Below are 15,340 nucleotides of genomic sequence, written 5' to 3'. Positions count from 1 at the left end.
TGACAGACCTCCTATTCAAAGCCTAGAAGTACATGAACGAAGAGGATGCATTATTGACAAAGGAGATAGATGGCAAGCGAAAGATGGAAGAAATTGACGAGAAAATCACATCAACGACAAAAAACTTCACAATATGAGAGTAAGTCATGTAATTAAACTTGTAAGATCTTACCAATGAACAAAATCATATAAATGACTCAATTCTCAGAGAAGCAAGCAAGATCAACAATATCAACAAATCAAAAATTCTACCTAATTATCAAGATTAGCAAGAAGCATGTGATATAAATGGAATCCAAAATAGGAGTCTTCATTAAAATAGGTGTAGACCGCCAATATTCCTACAGTTGCCCAAAAGGTTGATGCAAGAATGAGGGGATAATTGAAGAGTACTAAAATTACAAGCTTGTCATACAGCTGACGAGCATTCAATCTATAGTGTCATCAATAAGATGGATGATCTTACAACATTAACGGCACGACCATTAATGATTTCGTAATTGACGAGTTCCAATGGTCAGAAATGCCAATCATGAGCTAGTTAAACCTCCATTTAATCTCAGACAAACGTTACTCAAAATAGCCAAGAGAGCCATTAAGAGGCTACCATTAATTACACTCATGATAAGCCTCCTAATAGCTATACTAAGACTATAAATAAGCCACCAAGCACCAGGAGAAATGTATGCACATTCAAACACACAGAATTGCATTTTGATTTTCTAAGAGATATTGAGAACTCTACTAACTTAGTCATCGGAACTAACGCCACTCCGGTGCTTTTCTCTCATCTTTGCAGGGAATATAACCTTGTCAAAGTCTTGACGAGGTCTTCAACTGACGACCATTTTTGGCTTCATCAATTAGTATTAGTATTAGTATTCTTATGTTTTGTGGGGCATGTTTATTTGTCTTTTTAGTTTGAGACTAATTTTTGTAGTGGCATGTTGTGAATTTGGGTGTATAGATGAGTGGGTCCCTACTCCTTAGCATTATTCAAAGAAAAAATCTATATTTATTTATATCTAAAATCTATATTTACTCCTTAGGTTGGTTTCTTTTGGGGGGGGGGGGGGGGGGGGGTATAGCTACGTTTGGAATTGTAGAAACACCAACCGAAAACATGCGGCTTGTCCTCGCTTTAAATGCATCTAACATTCAATCAACAAATAGTTTTTTTTTTTAATATATAATCTCGGCAAGAAACGCTTGGTCTAGGAAGTGTTCAATGTTTAAGTTAGAGAACCTAGGAGCTTCTTAAAAGAATAGAAGTCTCAGAGAATGTAGGAGGGACGGGAGTCCCAAATCTCCTGTTCCTAGGGTCAGTTATTTATTGGGTTGTCGTGCATTACAAGAAATTCATTATTTAGAGAAGTGACAGTTACACATTGTGCACACATGACACTATTAAAATTGTGTTTTGATAATACATTTAAGTTAACCATTTATAACTCAGATTTGACTTGCTTTTATTACTTAATTGAATATTTTTATTTTATTTTAAATATATAATAATAAATGATAATGTGTTTTACGTCACGTAACCGTTTCTCAATAAAATAAAAAGAAATTTCAATTAAAAAAATAATGAAAGTTGACCAAATACTTATGACTGAACGTGGGCAATACCATTTTCTCGCAATAAGATATTTCCCTGGTCGGTCTGTCTTGTGTTAAGACAATAAAGTCAATGACATGTTGTCCAGCTGGAAGTCTCAGCTCCAACCTGTCGTATTTTTTTTTTTTTCTTTTTTTTTTTGAGAAGAACCTGTCGTATTTCTCAATACATGAGCTTGCCAACACGAAAAGATTACAATTTTTCAAGTATTGGCAGTAGTTTGAATGATCACGCAAGCTACACCTGTATTAATTATTTGTTCAGATGTCAGACCGTTTTTACAGTCTCCGTACGTGGGTGGATTTTGTTACTTTTAATAGTGATTCGTTGGTTAATGTTAAGATTTAACGGTTAGATTTGTTGTTAGTAAATGATAAAGAATTAGATAGTAGCTCAATGGAATCTTCCAAAATTTTTTTTTTTTTTTAAAAAAAAAGAAGGTTCGTTGAATGCAATCAGTTTCTTCAGACACACTTCACTCATATTCGTGCATGTTCAGTCCGGTTGGCGGCGTAAAACATGTAAAAACCATGTTTTAAGCCCACCAATAATGGATCTCTAGTCAGCATTGTATTAAAAAGTGAATATAATATTTCATTAAATCCCAAATTTGATTACACCTCTGTTACATGCAAGGTTGTCAAAATCGCGATCCGGATCGTAAAATCGCACGATTTTACGATCCCACCTCACCAAAAAGATCAAAATCGTAGCAGGATCGCAAAAATGTTAGGATCGTAGGTAGGATCGTGTAGGATCGTATAGGATCGTAGGATCGTATGGGATCCTACCGATCCTACCATTTGGGTTTTTTTTTTTTTTTTTTTTTAAGTGGGCTTCATTTGGTTTAGTCCATTTTGATAACCCACGGTCCACTAAACCCACAAGCCCATCAGAACCCAATAATAGATTGAACCAAATTTACCCCTATCTTATCATTAAATCTCAAAAAAACCTTTAGTATTAAGTTAAACATTTTCAAAACCTAAATAGTTCAGAAACACGCTCCAGCAGACCAGACCAGCACCTCTGTCCGCGCCTCCACACTCTAGACTGAACTATCAGTCCAAACTTGAAGATTAAACACGATGAAAAGCTTCAAACAGCCAACCACCACGGCACGACATCACCAAATACAATAAAACCCAAACACAGACACATCAATCACCTAAATCTAACATCAAAGTCAAACCCATTAGAAACCCATAAAAAATTCATATCTAATCCACGCAGGTTGACGAAGATCCATTTGTTGGGCAAAGATCCTATTCTCACTCCAACACCGAGCTAAGCGCCAGATCGATCTAAGCGACGATTTGGACGATGGTGGTGCTGTAGTTCGGGAGATAGTTTTTTGGGTAGTGGCGAGGAAGTTTGTTGGGTTGTGAGTTTGCTCAACGTTTACAAGTCTACAGTACTTTGTCAAAAACCCAGCCCCTCTCAGCCCTCTCAATGGTGAGCCATAGCTTCAAAACCTAAAATATTTAGAAACAATCAGTGCTAGCACCTCAGTCGGCGCCTCATCAATCCTTTGTCAAAAACCCAGCACTCTAGCCCTCTCAATGATGTTGCCGTGAGCCATCCCAACGCTGCCTTTGAGCTTTCTGGTAATTTGCTTTAGTAGTTTATCATTTATTTGTACTTTGATAGCTTGATTCCAGATTGTTGTGTTGTTACTTGTGTATATGACTTTGACAAAGCTTTTAAGGTTTTTATTTTTCTATTTTGTTAACTAAATTAAGTAAAATTTGAAAAATTATGAAACAGGATCTTCAGTATTTGATTCTTTGAGAAATATTAGTAAACACAATTAGTAGTTTAGAATTGCACACAACCTGTTTGATGAAATTTTTGTGTGATTTTTTGAGCATGCTCTGTATCTTGGTTTCTTTTTTTTTACAGCTTTGTACAAATATACAATGTCTACTTTGGCTAGAAAGAAAATTAAGCGAAAAAATGCACCAGGAAATAGGTCTGACCTGGGATGGGAACATGGTGTTGAAGTAGGTTCAAGGCAAGTTCAATGTAATTATTGTAAAGAAATTCATAGTGGGGGTATATATCGGCTGAAGCATCATTTAGCTGGGACTAGGAAAAATGTTTCAGCTTGTCCTAGTGTGCCAGAAAAGGTGAGGGAAAAATTTGTGGCTCTTTTGTATGCCCAAGCTGAAGCATCTATAAAAAAGAAAAGGTGGTATACTATAGAAGAAAATGATGATGGCAGTGATGATGAATTAGTTGAAGTACAACAACCACATTCATCAAAAGGGAGGGGCAGACACATAGGCTCCATGGATAAGTTTGTTACAAAAAAAAAGCAAGTAACAATGAATCGGGTGTTTAAAAAAGGAGAACGTGATCTAGTGATCCAACAAATTGCTAGATTCTTCTACACTAGTGCCATCTCTTTTAATTGTGTCAAAAATCCGGAGTTTCTACGAATGATTGATATGATTTCAAGATTTGGAATTGGCCTCAAGCCTCCTTCCTATCATGAGATTAGGGAGACATGCTTGAAGAAAGAGGTAGATTTTACACAACAAATGCTTGAAGAATATAAGGTTGAATGGAAAAAAAAAGGTTGTTCAATTATGTCTGATGGCTGGTCTGATAAGAAAAGGAGATCCATCTGTAATTTTTTGGTGAATAGTCCCAAAGGAACCATTTTCCTATACTTTATAGACACATCTGACATATCTAAAACAGCTGAAAAAGTTTTTCAAATGTTAGATGAAGTTGTGGATAGGGTTGGAGAGGAGAATGTTGTGCAATTGGTGACTGACAATGCTGCAAACTACAAACTAGCTGGAGAGATGTTGATGCAGAAGAGAAAGTGCTTGTTTTGGACTCCATGTGCTGCCCATTGCTTGGATTTGATGCTTGAGGATTTTGAAAAAAAGATTAAGGACCATAAGTACACAATTGCAAAGGGGAAGAAGATTACAACATACATATATTCTAGAGCTATGCTTTTAAATTGGTTGAGGGATTTCACTAAAGGGAGGGAATTGATTAGACCTGCTGCCACTAGATTTGCAACATCATATTTGACATTGTCATGCCTTAATGAGTTCAAAGGAGAATTGATGACAATGTTTTCTTCTGAACAATGGAGGGGTAGTAAATTTGCAAAAACAAAAGAAGGGAAAAGAATTCATGCCATAGTTATGGATAACAACGGCTTTTGGCGACTTGTTGTCAAATGCTTGAAGGCTGCAATACCCCTTTTAAAGGTACTTCGCATGGTTGACTCTGATACACCTCCAATGGGATTCATTTATCTAGAAATGGAAAAAGCAAAAGAAGAAATACAGAAAAATTTCAATAATGTTCAAAAGAGGTAACCATTTTATTTATATCTTCCTTAAATTTACATTTGTTTTTAATTCATTAGCTTATTAAATATATAGTCTTTTTTTTAATATAACATCCACTGTTTTAAATTCTAGTTACAAAGAGATATGGGATATTATTGATGATCGATGGGAAATGCAACTTCATAGGCCTTTGCACGCTGCGGGATACTATTTGAACCCTTCTATTCATTATGATCCTTCTTTTGATCCGGGTTCAGATATTAAATTAGGACTGTATATGTGTCTTCAACGAATGGTTCCAGAAGTTAGTGATAGGAAAAAAATAGATGTCCAACTTGAAAAATTCAAACAAGCAAAGGGACTCTTTGGTATTGAAGCTGCCATCCTAGCCAGAAATACTAAACAGCCAGGTAACAATTTTGTTTTTCATTTCTTGTTTTACATTCAAATTCATCTTTATTAGTTGTAGATTATATTCTTAAGACTAAGATATTATAATTCATATATGTATCAGCTGAGTGGTGGGACTCATATGGAGATGACTGTCCTGAATTGAAAAAATTTGCTATAAGAATATTGAGCTTAACATGTAGCTCATCTGGTTGTGAAAGAAATTGGAGTGCATTTGAAATGGTAAGACCAAATGACTTTGGTATATTATGACAAGATGATTTTCCATTTTCTTTTTTTATTTTTATTTTTTATTTTTATTTTTTTTTATGTGTTTCATTCAATTTTGTGATGTTCAACCTCCTTTTTCTTTGGTGCTGTGCTGTGCTGTGTTTGAAATGATAATTAATGCTTGTGGGTTAGATTGATTCTGTGGTTAAAAGTTGTTGAATTGATTTGGTTATGAAATTCATGTCTGATAGGTGGTGAAATTTGTAGGTTTATTTATTTATTTTTGGGGTTTGCCCTTTTGATTTTTCTGAGCTTGGTGTAACTGTCAGAGTTGGATGAAAGGAAATTAACTGATCGAAAAATAAACTTAGTTTAATCTTTTTTTCAAAAAGCTTTTGAATTGGTTTACAAGCTTGCATCTTTATTAATAGCTTAATCAGAAGCTTTTGAGGAAACTCTTTCTAAATACGCATGTGCCTGTATCTATGTATATATACTCACACAAACACTCACTTATGGAGTTGAACTAGAAGGAATTGTGCACACGGTTAGTTTTTTTTTTTTCTTTTTATGGACAATTTCACTTATACAAACAACATAGACTTTGTCCAAAATCTTTGGGAGCAGGAAAAAAATTTATTGGTGAGTTACACTTACACATCCCGGAATCAATCTCTGTTTGAGAATTCTCAATTAAAATTGTTACAACTATAGGTACATTCAAAAAGGAGAAATCGCTTACACCAGAAAAAAATGAATGACTTGGTCTTCGTTATGTACAACTTGAAGATAAAAGAGAAAAGAGCTAAACCATTGAGTACAAAAGAAGAAATTGGTTTGGAGAATTTGTCTTCTGATGATGAGTGGTTAGCAGCAGATTCAGAAGATTCAGAAGATGATAGTGCTGATTTTGATGAAGTCAATGAAGGTATTAATTTATAACTTTAAAGCCTTCCTTTATAGCTAATATTTATACAAGTTACCTATGTATAGTTTGAATGTGTGACCACTAATCACTAATTTATATTTGTATACTTTACTTATCAAAAAAATTTGTATATTTTGGTTATCAATGTTAGGTGATGATGAGGTTTCAAGAGTTGCTGCCAAAGGAAAAAGTGTGCTAGTTCATGATGTTAGTGATGAATATCATGAGAATGATGATGGTTCTAATGATGATGATAGTGATGGGCCCCCACCTGGATTTGAGGGAGTTAGGGATTTCGAGGATTACGCCATGGATGTTGATAATAGGAAGGATATAGATGATGATATTAGATACGACAATGACACTGATTAGATTAGAAGAACCTTAAAATGAGAATTCTCTTTTGTTTATCATATTTGTAATTAGCTAGTTTACCTTAGAATCTTAGATTGAGAATTCTCTTTTGGATTACATATTGTAAATTTGTAGTTAGCTAGTTTTTATATGCTAACTAGCCTAACTTATTTTGGATTTAGAACTTAGAATTTGGAAAATATTTTCCATATGTGTAGATAATATTTTGGTACTTAGTTGTTAATTAAACATGTATTAAACTTTTTAGATACATTATGTTAAAAGTTAAATATATTTTGTTTCAATAGAATGACATAAGAATAATGTAGAGTGTGCAAATTACATTTTATTATGCATTTTTTTTTTTAGTGGATGGATTCATATTTTAAGTGATTATATAACATACAAAATTACTATCAATAGGTTTTTTTGCTTATAATCTAAAATTAGGTAGGATCTTACGATTTACGATCCGATCCTACGATCAACGATCCTACTTACCTCCCACGATCCTACATAGGATCCCGATTTTGACAACCTTGGTTACATGTGAGCTGCTGACTCTCTCTCTCTCTCTTCTTTTTATTTTTCCTTGCATCTATCCTTATAATGGCAAATTGGGGATTGGGTTAACTGGATTTTGGGTGTAGCTGAAGTAGACATTTGGAGTTTGATATGGTGGTTCATGGCAATTTTGCGTTAGAGGTTGAATCAAGATCATTGGGTGTTTTTTTGGGTTTCTTTGTGAAGAACATGAGGATTTTCCTTTTGGTTTTCTTGGCTACCTAACACTAAATGAAGATGAAACTTTGTTTAGCTTTTCCTTCTAATTTTCTAGGCTACCAAACACCGAGTGGAGAAGATTTATGTAGTTTTTTTCTTAATGATTTACTCAGCTACCAAACACAATCATTAATAATTTTTATTTTAAGAAAAAAAAAATAAAAGAAAATCTTTGTAGTGTGGACTATGGAAGCTGAATTTTTTTTTAGTTTTTTACCCATAAAAAAATAAATGATAACACACACTACCACTCCCTCTCCAATACCAAATTTAATAAAATAAATTAAACCCAAAATCTATAGAAAATCAAAACCCATTCAAAACTCGAAGTTTAGTAAGATTGGGTTTTGATTTTCTGTAGATTTTGGGTTTTATTTATTTGATTTATTAAATTTGGTATTTGAGAGAGTGTTCAGCAACTCATGTGTGACAGAGGTATAATAAATTTTGTGATTAAATGAAATGTTATATGAGATTAAATTGGGTCGGGGGTTGGGCAGTGCCTGCGGCGGTGTCTGTGGAGAGGTGGAGCTCCAGTGCAAAAAGGAGGGAAGGAGATGAGATTTGGGTTTAGGTCTCCAAGTCTGAACGTGTTGTGTTTGAAAGGGTTTGGTGTTTTAATTGGGTTATAGTTTTGTGTAGTGAGTGTATTGAATTTAAATTATTTTGCTGAGATGGTGAGTTAGGATTGGATAGCATAAAACACATCTTTTACGCCAGTTCCTGACCAATTTAATCTCATTCTTAATATGGCTTGTTTCAAATTTATATTTACTAGTCGTGGACCCACGCATAATATTTATAAGGTGGTCTCATTAAATTTATTTTTTGAAGTTTGGACTAATTTAATAAATAGTAATGTATTTTATAATCATATTTTCATTTATTATAGGGACAATCATTAATATATATATATATATATAGAATTTTTGTCGCATCATAATGAAAACAATATAATTTTTCCTCAAGAATTCAAAAGGAAGCAAAAATATTTATAACATTTTGTGCATCATCAAAAAGTATACAAAATTTGAAAATTAGTTTTTAAGTTTTAAAAAACTTTTTCAAATCCATTTTTTCTACCATACAATAAAATAAAATAAAAACCAAAAAACGTATAAAAAAATTAATAAAATTAAAGAAATCTACAATTCAAATAAAAAAGAAAGGGAAAAAAATAAAACTTACATCAAAGTCAAACTATTTCTTCCAAATATGTAAAATATTTTAAATGTGATGTGATCAAGCAAAATATCCAATGCATAATCAAATTCAAAATTTTTAGTAAGGTTTTGAAGTTATGCAATAGAAATATGTCATTATTCCCAAGAAAAAGTGTTGGTTATAGAATGGCTCATAACCAAACAAATTTCCTTGTTTATTCAAATTCATGATGGGAAACATTCTGATCAATTCCCATTAATTTCCTTGTCTATTCAAATCCTTACCCATTTGGCTTAGTGCTTTCATCTTCACAATTCAGTCCAAACGTATTCTCCATCTTATCCATTATGAGAGTTATTTGTGTGTCTCTCAATGCTTCCCTTTCTTTCATAGACTACATTAATTCTTCTAAAGTCTGAACTATAGTTGAGACTTGTTACTCCAGAGATGTTGTGTTAGTCATCATGATTGGCATGGCAAATGAACTAACAGAGTGAGGAGAGTCCCTAAGCTTGGAAGTAGGAATATTTTCTGAAAAAGAGAACTCAGAGCCATCGGGTGACTTGTTTTCTTCTTCAACTATTGGAACTTCTTGGATTGGTTCCGAAGTTTGAGACAAAACTGGTTGAGATAACATTTCTTTGACAAGACTAGCTACATCTTTGCTTTCCCTCTGTGTAGATGAATCTATTTGCGACTTCTAAGCTTTAGAAGTGTTGAAAATAGGTGACAACTGGGGTATGGGCGTTGTTTGAGCATAGACCTCTGCAAGAGCTTTTGTTCTTCCCTTTGTCATGGGTCCAGCATAGGAAGTGTCAGAACTTGACAAAGAGTTTGAATCCATTGTAGGATCAACTTCACTTGTTCTGAAAAGAGGATTGTTGATTTGAATCTTCTTTGAAGCCATAGGACTTCAAAAGATATGACAAATTGATGAAGAAGAGATGAAAGGCAGAGATGGTCCCACCGAGCGTGCCAAAAATTTGTAAACACAAAATTTCTTAATTGTAGAAAATCAAACAATTAAAAAGAAATATGGTTTGCAAATATAAATTTGTGTTGATGAATAATGAGTACAATCTCTATTTCAATACTTTTACAAAAGAATACCCTTTGATTCTATCTTCTTTAAACTTGACTCAAACAGGAGATCTTCTTGACTTTGGTTGGAGTATGGATTGAACGGTCTTCACAACAAATCTCTAGCTTTGAGCATGTTAGAGATTCATTATTCTTCAAGTCTTCGAATGTGAAGGCTCTTAGGTTGAAGTTCTTTAGGGCTTTAGAGGCTTAATCCGTTAAGCTTCAACGATTTGGGTTTGTTGAGGCTTATGGAGGCTTTTTTGCTTAATTCCAATAGAACTTCAAAGAACTCGAACAAGAGATCTTCTTGACTTTGGTTGGAAGGTGGATTGAATGGTCTTCACAGCGAATCTCTAGCCTTGAGCTTGTTAGAGATTTGTTGTCCTTCAAGTTCTTCAAGCCTTTTGAATGTTCTTCAAGATGCTTCAAGTTCTTCAAAGATTCTTGAGATAGAATTTCTCCAGAGCTTGGGCCTCATGAAAACTTGGCGTTGAAAATGAAAGGGGATGACCTCTATTTATAGTAACTTCAGAGGATAAACTCCACTTTGAATTGATATGCTTGAAAGTATGTAGTAGACTTTTGATTGGTCCAAATTCTTCTTAGAGATAATTATCTCTATTTATCTATTTTGATAAAGATCATATTTTGATAAAGATAATTATCTCTATTTAATTTATTTATTTTAATAAAAATAATTATCTATCAATTTTGAATAGAAAATTTATCTTTATTTTATTTATTTATTTATTTTAATAAAGATAATTATCCATAAATTTTGAATATGAAATTTATCTTTATCTTCTGGGCTAAATGACACGTGGCAAATTTTGATATGCTAATGTGATGTCAATTTGGATGACCTATGTCATCATCTAATTTAAATAATTTATTGACATTAATTTAGAATTTGCCACTAAATTTTGATGTGGCATTTTATGATTGGCTTAAAATTTTGTCTCCTACAACCCTACGAAGTAATTCGTCACTCTACAGAAGGATCATACCATTTGAAGACCTTGGATGGCCAAGAACTATCTCGTCCATGAAACATAGAACACCTAAAGAGATACTATCAGTAAGAATCCCCGTGTATTCCAAAATGCTTATCTTTATTTAGATGTACTTTCCCTTTTTATTATTGATTACCGTCCATAGACGAAGGAATATTTTGTCTCTCTATCAATAAAACATGAGCAGAAGTTCTATTCAGGGATTATTTTCGCAGATTCTTCCATTACGAACTGTTGGCCAAGTTGTCATTGATACATGACTTATAAAAAGTATTAATACGTAACAATGTCATCATTCATGTATGAATAAGAAAGGTTATTAATACATATGGACATTGTCATTTATATATGACTTAATAAAAGTTATTAATACATAATGACATTGTCATTTATACATGACTTAATAAAAGTTATGAATACATAACAGCATCATCATTTATACATGACTTAATAAAAGTTATTAATACATAACAAACATAATCATGACTTAAGAAAAGTTGTTAATTCATAGCAACATCAACATTCAGGATATTAATATCGTCATTCATACATGACTTAGAAATAAAGTTATTAATACATAACCAAACCGTCATTCATACATAACCACATTGTCATCTATACATGGCTTAGAAAAATTGTTAACACATAACTAAGATGTCATTTATACATGATGCATAAATATCATATGCAACAATGTCACCACTCATACATGGCAAAGAAACAGTTATTAAACCTACTTAAGGATGAAAATATGTAGAAAATACTCGAAGTAAATTATATGCTCAAAAGAAATGAGCTTAAAGGATTGTTCAAAGGAGAAAAATAAGTAGACATGCTCAAAACAACGAGCCTTAAAAATAACAATGTTTTTGCCTTACAAAAAAAAAAAAAGAAAAAAAAAAAAAATGAAGAGGAACAAGTAATAAAAATTCTCAAGGAAGACTGGAAGGGGAAGGATCAGTAGGGATGCTTTCAACTGAACTTGGCACAACCTCGTTTTTCGCTACAGCCTCAGAAGGACGATCAGCCAAAATTTCCTTCTCCATTTCTTCCATATCAAGTTGGGAGAAGTCTAACTCAGGGTGATGCTTGGCCAAGTACTTACGAAAGAGGTTGAAACCATCCATGTAATAATCGCAGAGCTTGTCCGAGAACTCATCTAAAGCCTTAAACTTCTCCACTGCTTCAAAATCCACCTTCTCGACCTTTATGATGGCCTTGTCAATTTTCTTATCCTTCAGCTTTGAAAACGACTTCTTGATATCGATGTTCTTCTCCAAAGTCTTCAAACGATCTTTGTCCTTCTTGGCCTCATCAGCAACAGTGAAGATCTGAATCGGCAGTGACTCATTATCGGCAGAAAGAGAAGCAACCTTAGACTGAGCCTCAGCCAACTTTCTGTCATAGTCCAAGTATTTTCCTAAGATGTACAAGGACTCTCCCAACATTTGCAACGACAAATAGGTGTCAGTTAAGAGAGAGAGAGAGAGAGAAGAAGAAGAAGAAGAAGAAGAAGAAAGAAGAAAACAAAGGTGTGCATAAGAAAAAGAGACAAGGGTGCATACATACATAAGCTTATGAACATGTGACGGCATCAGCTCAAAATGAGGTTTTCCCATCAAAGGCTCTAATTCCTCCACAGAGATTGCATCGTGAGCCTTTTGCGCTGTAGTCTCTGCATCTTCCCAAAAAGAGGCAATCTAGGCGTTACTCATGGCTTTGGCCTTATAGCCACCACTTGTAGAGACGATCAGCTCCAAGGAAGAAGTAGGCGAGGCAGGGCAATGATCTTGAGACTTGGCCACAGAGGAAGTCACCACAGCGTTGTCCTTGCGTGGCTCAATCTCCCTCTGATGTTTCCTCAATTGAAGACCACCAGCCAAACCCGCCTCAGCTTTCTTCTCCTGAGCCTCGGCAAGTTTTGCTTTGCTGAACCTGGTTGTCATTCTTGAAAAAGAAAAAAGGGACAGTGATCCTTGGCAAACATAAAAAGCATATAATAGAAATTGAAGGATGGAGGGTCAACATACTTTTCCTGACGATTTCGATATTCTTTCGAACTTTGTTGGAAGGTTTGGGACCAAGAAAATGAAGAAATAGAGATTGGGGAGAGATGGGCTCATTAAAGTCCTTAACAGTCCTCAAATACTCCTTAACCTTCTCTAAACAAGCGTGATATCACCTCTTTAATCGGGGGTGAACTTTATATACACCAAAAACAGCAGACAACGGATTCAGAAAGTAACAAAAATACACGAGCATAGAAACATGTAAACACGAGTACAAATAAAGAACACACTAGACACAGGAGTCCCCTAACTGTGAAGCAACTTGGGAGCTTCACTCGGATCCTCATGAGGGATGGTTTCCCAACCTTTACTAGAGACGAAGAAAAAAGCTCATCTTCCAGTTTTGAAGAGAAGAAGGGGAGTCAAGAATCAGCCTTGAACTCCTATCCCAGGGTTTGAACTCTCAATAACCAGGATCCTTGGAGTGTCTTAGGTGGAACAAATGCAGAAATTCATCTATCTTAATGGTGTCTCTGTCATTAGCTGACATCTACACCACCATACAGCAAATAACTATCATCCACGAATTGGGGACTAGTTGGGTAGGAGCAAGCAACAAATGACTAAAGAGCTCCCTAAGAAAGGGATGGATGGGAAAGCGAAGACCATTGATGAAGTTAGCCTCATAGAAGTACACCTCATTAGCGTAAGAATGGCAGCTCTATCCTCATCATCAGGGATCCTAATTCTCCCCTTGTATTTCCCTTTCAAAGCACAGCAAATATCTCAAGCTTTGTAATGAGTTGATGGAGAAGTAACCTCAAGAGCCCTACGGTCCTCAGACGAGGACAAACTTCTCTCAAGTTCGCTAGACCTAAAAGGACAATTTCTACACACGAAAAGCCCAACCTTAGGGCATCGTCTACCTACAGCTTCGAGCAAACTACACAAGCGAGCAAAGAAAAAAGAAAATGAGGGACAATCTGACCTAACCACAGAATACTCTACCATTAAAGAACAAAAACAGAGAAAGAAACACGAAAGACTTACCAAAAAATAAGAGAGGGATAAGGGAGGATCCAAAGCAGTTGAAACGCCATGAAGAAGGAAAGAACGAAGCAAAAATGGAAAAAAAAAAAAAAAGAAAAGAAAAGAAAAGGAGGGAAAAAGGCTGAATAAATAGAAGATAGTGCGAGGGAAAATCAAGATTTCCTGACACAAAGAAGACATCTTGATCATACATGTGGCGCCGGTAGACAAGACATCAATTTGCAATAAATGCGCCGAACACGGAACACAAAGCGACGAACAGTTATGTTCTTACCTCGTCCCATAGATGAGGATATGAAGGGGGGGGGGGCAGCTGATAAGTCAAAAAATGACACGAGATCATCATTCCCATTAATGACGATCTAAGCAAGCGTTACACATTTATTGCGTGCATTGATGATGAAACTTAATAGACAGAGCAATGGTAACAAGTGAGATGTGCACTTTAGAGCTCCCATTGATAATATACTAGCCGTTGAGCATAAATACAGACATTCATTGTCCATAAAGGCGAGGAACAACTATAAAAGAAAGAAGCAATAGAATCCAAAGGTACACACAAATATTCATTCAAAAATCACTCCAAGTCAATTTCTCTCTAAACAACTTTCTCCCTTTCTGACTTAATTAAGCATCGGAGTGTTTTTGGCAAACACCACACCGGTGTATTCCACATCTTTCCCAAGCTTTTCTTGCAGGTTTGCACTGGAGACACGACCAACCGCAACATTGTCCATCAACTGAGACGAGGTCCTCAACTTGATGATTTTTTGCATCATCAATTTTATGATTGCTCATAGCTTGATTAGATGCAATGGCTTGATTATGAGTTACTTTATGTTCAGTTTGTCAATAAATCTTATAATCTGGATCGTGGTAGAGCTTTTAGGATTGTACAATGTAAACAAGGCAACATATTTTTGCAATAGGAAATATGATACTTTCTTAACATATTGTCTCTTTCTTTCTTCTTATTTTTTCCTTGGAATGAAAACTATAAGTATGGTCAATGAGGCTGTCCTTTTATGCATTGGTTTCTAGTTAACTAGACTTAGCAAAATTATATTCTCTCTATTTGTGCATTGTGCTATTGAAAAGCCAAAACAAACAAATATGACCCAACCTAGGGAAAATGGATTTGGTAACATGTCAACCCATTTTACTTCAGGTAAAAATTTTCGGGTTCAAGTTGGGTCCAATTTTGCCACGTCTAAACTTTTAGTGCTTTTAAGTTTTGAGGGTTTGTGGATGTGTGTGTGTCCTCTATTAAATTGTTTTACTTCTTGTTGTTGGATATCTCATTCATACACAAGAATTAGACCATTATCTCAGCAATAATGATACAAGCTAGTGTTTGGAATAACTCAATTTCTTTCATTATTATGATATTACAACCTAGT

The 15,340-nt window shown here is 34.7% G+C and overlaps 1 protein-coding gene across 1 annotated transcript; it reads left to right on the top strand.

Moving 5' to 3' along the window:
• The first annotated feature begins 3,537 nt into the window (after window positions 1-3,537).
• LOC112033045 (uncharacterized) lies at window positions 3,538-6,856 on the top strand. Its single transcript, XM_024065822.1, has 5 exons — window positions 3,538-4,958; window positions 5,068-5,345; window positions 5,450-5,568; window positions 6,271-6,484; window positions 6,636-6,856. Exons 1-5 carry the CDS (start codon window positions 3,538-3,540, stop codon window positions 6,854-6,856), a joined length of 2,253 nt encoding a protein of 750 aa, XP_023921590.1.
• Window positions 6,857-15,340: the final 8,484 nt, after the last annotated feature.

Source organism: Quercus suber, unplaced genomic scaffold (genome assembly GCF_002906115.3).
Source record: "Quercus suber isolate HL8 unplaced genomic scaffold, Cork oak 2.0 scaffold_42, whole genome shotgun sequence".
Classification (NCBI taxonomy): domain Eukaryota; kingdom Viridiplantae; phylum Streptophyta; class Magnoliopsida; order Fagales; family Fagaceae; genus Quercus; species Quercus suber.
The sequence above is the reverse complement of the archived record's forward strand: the minus strand, read 5'-3'. Positions and strand labels throughout refer to the sequence as shown.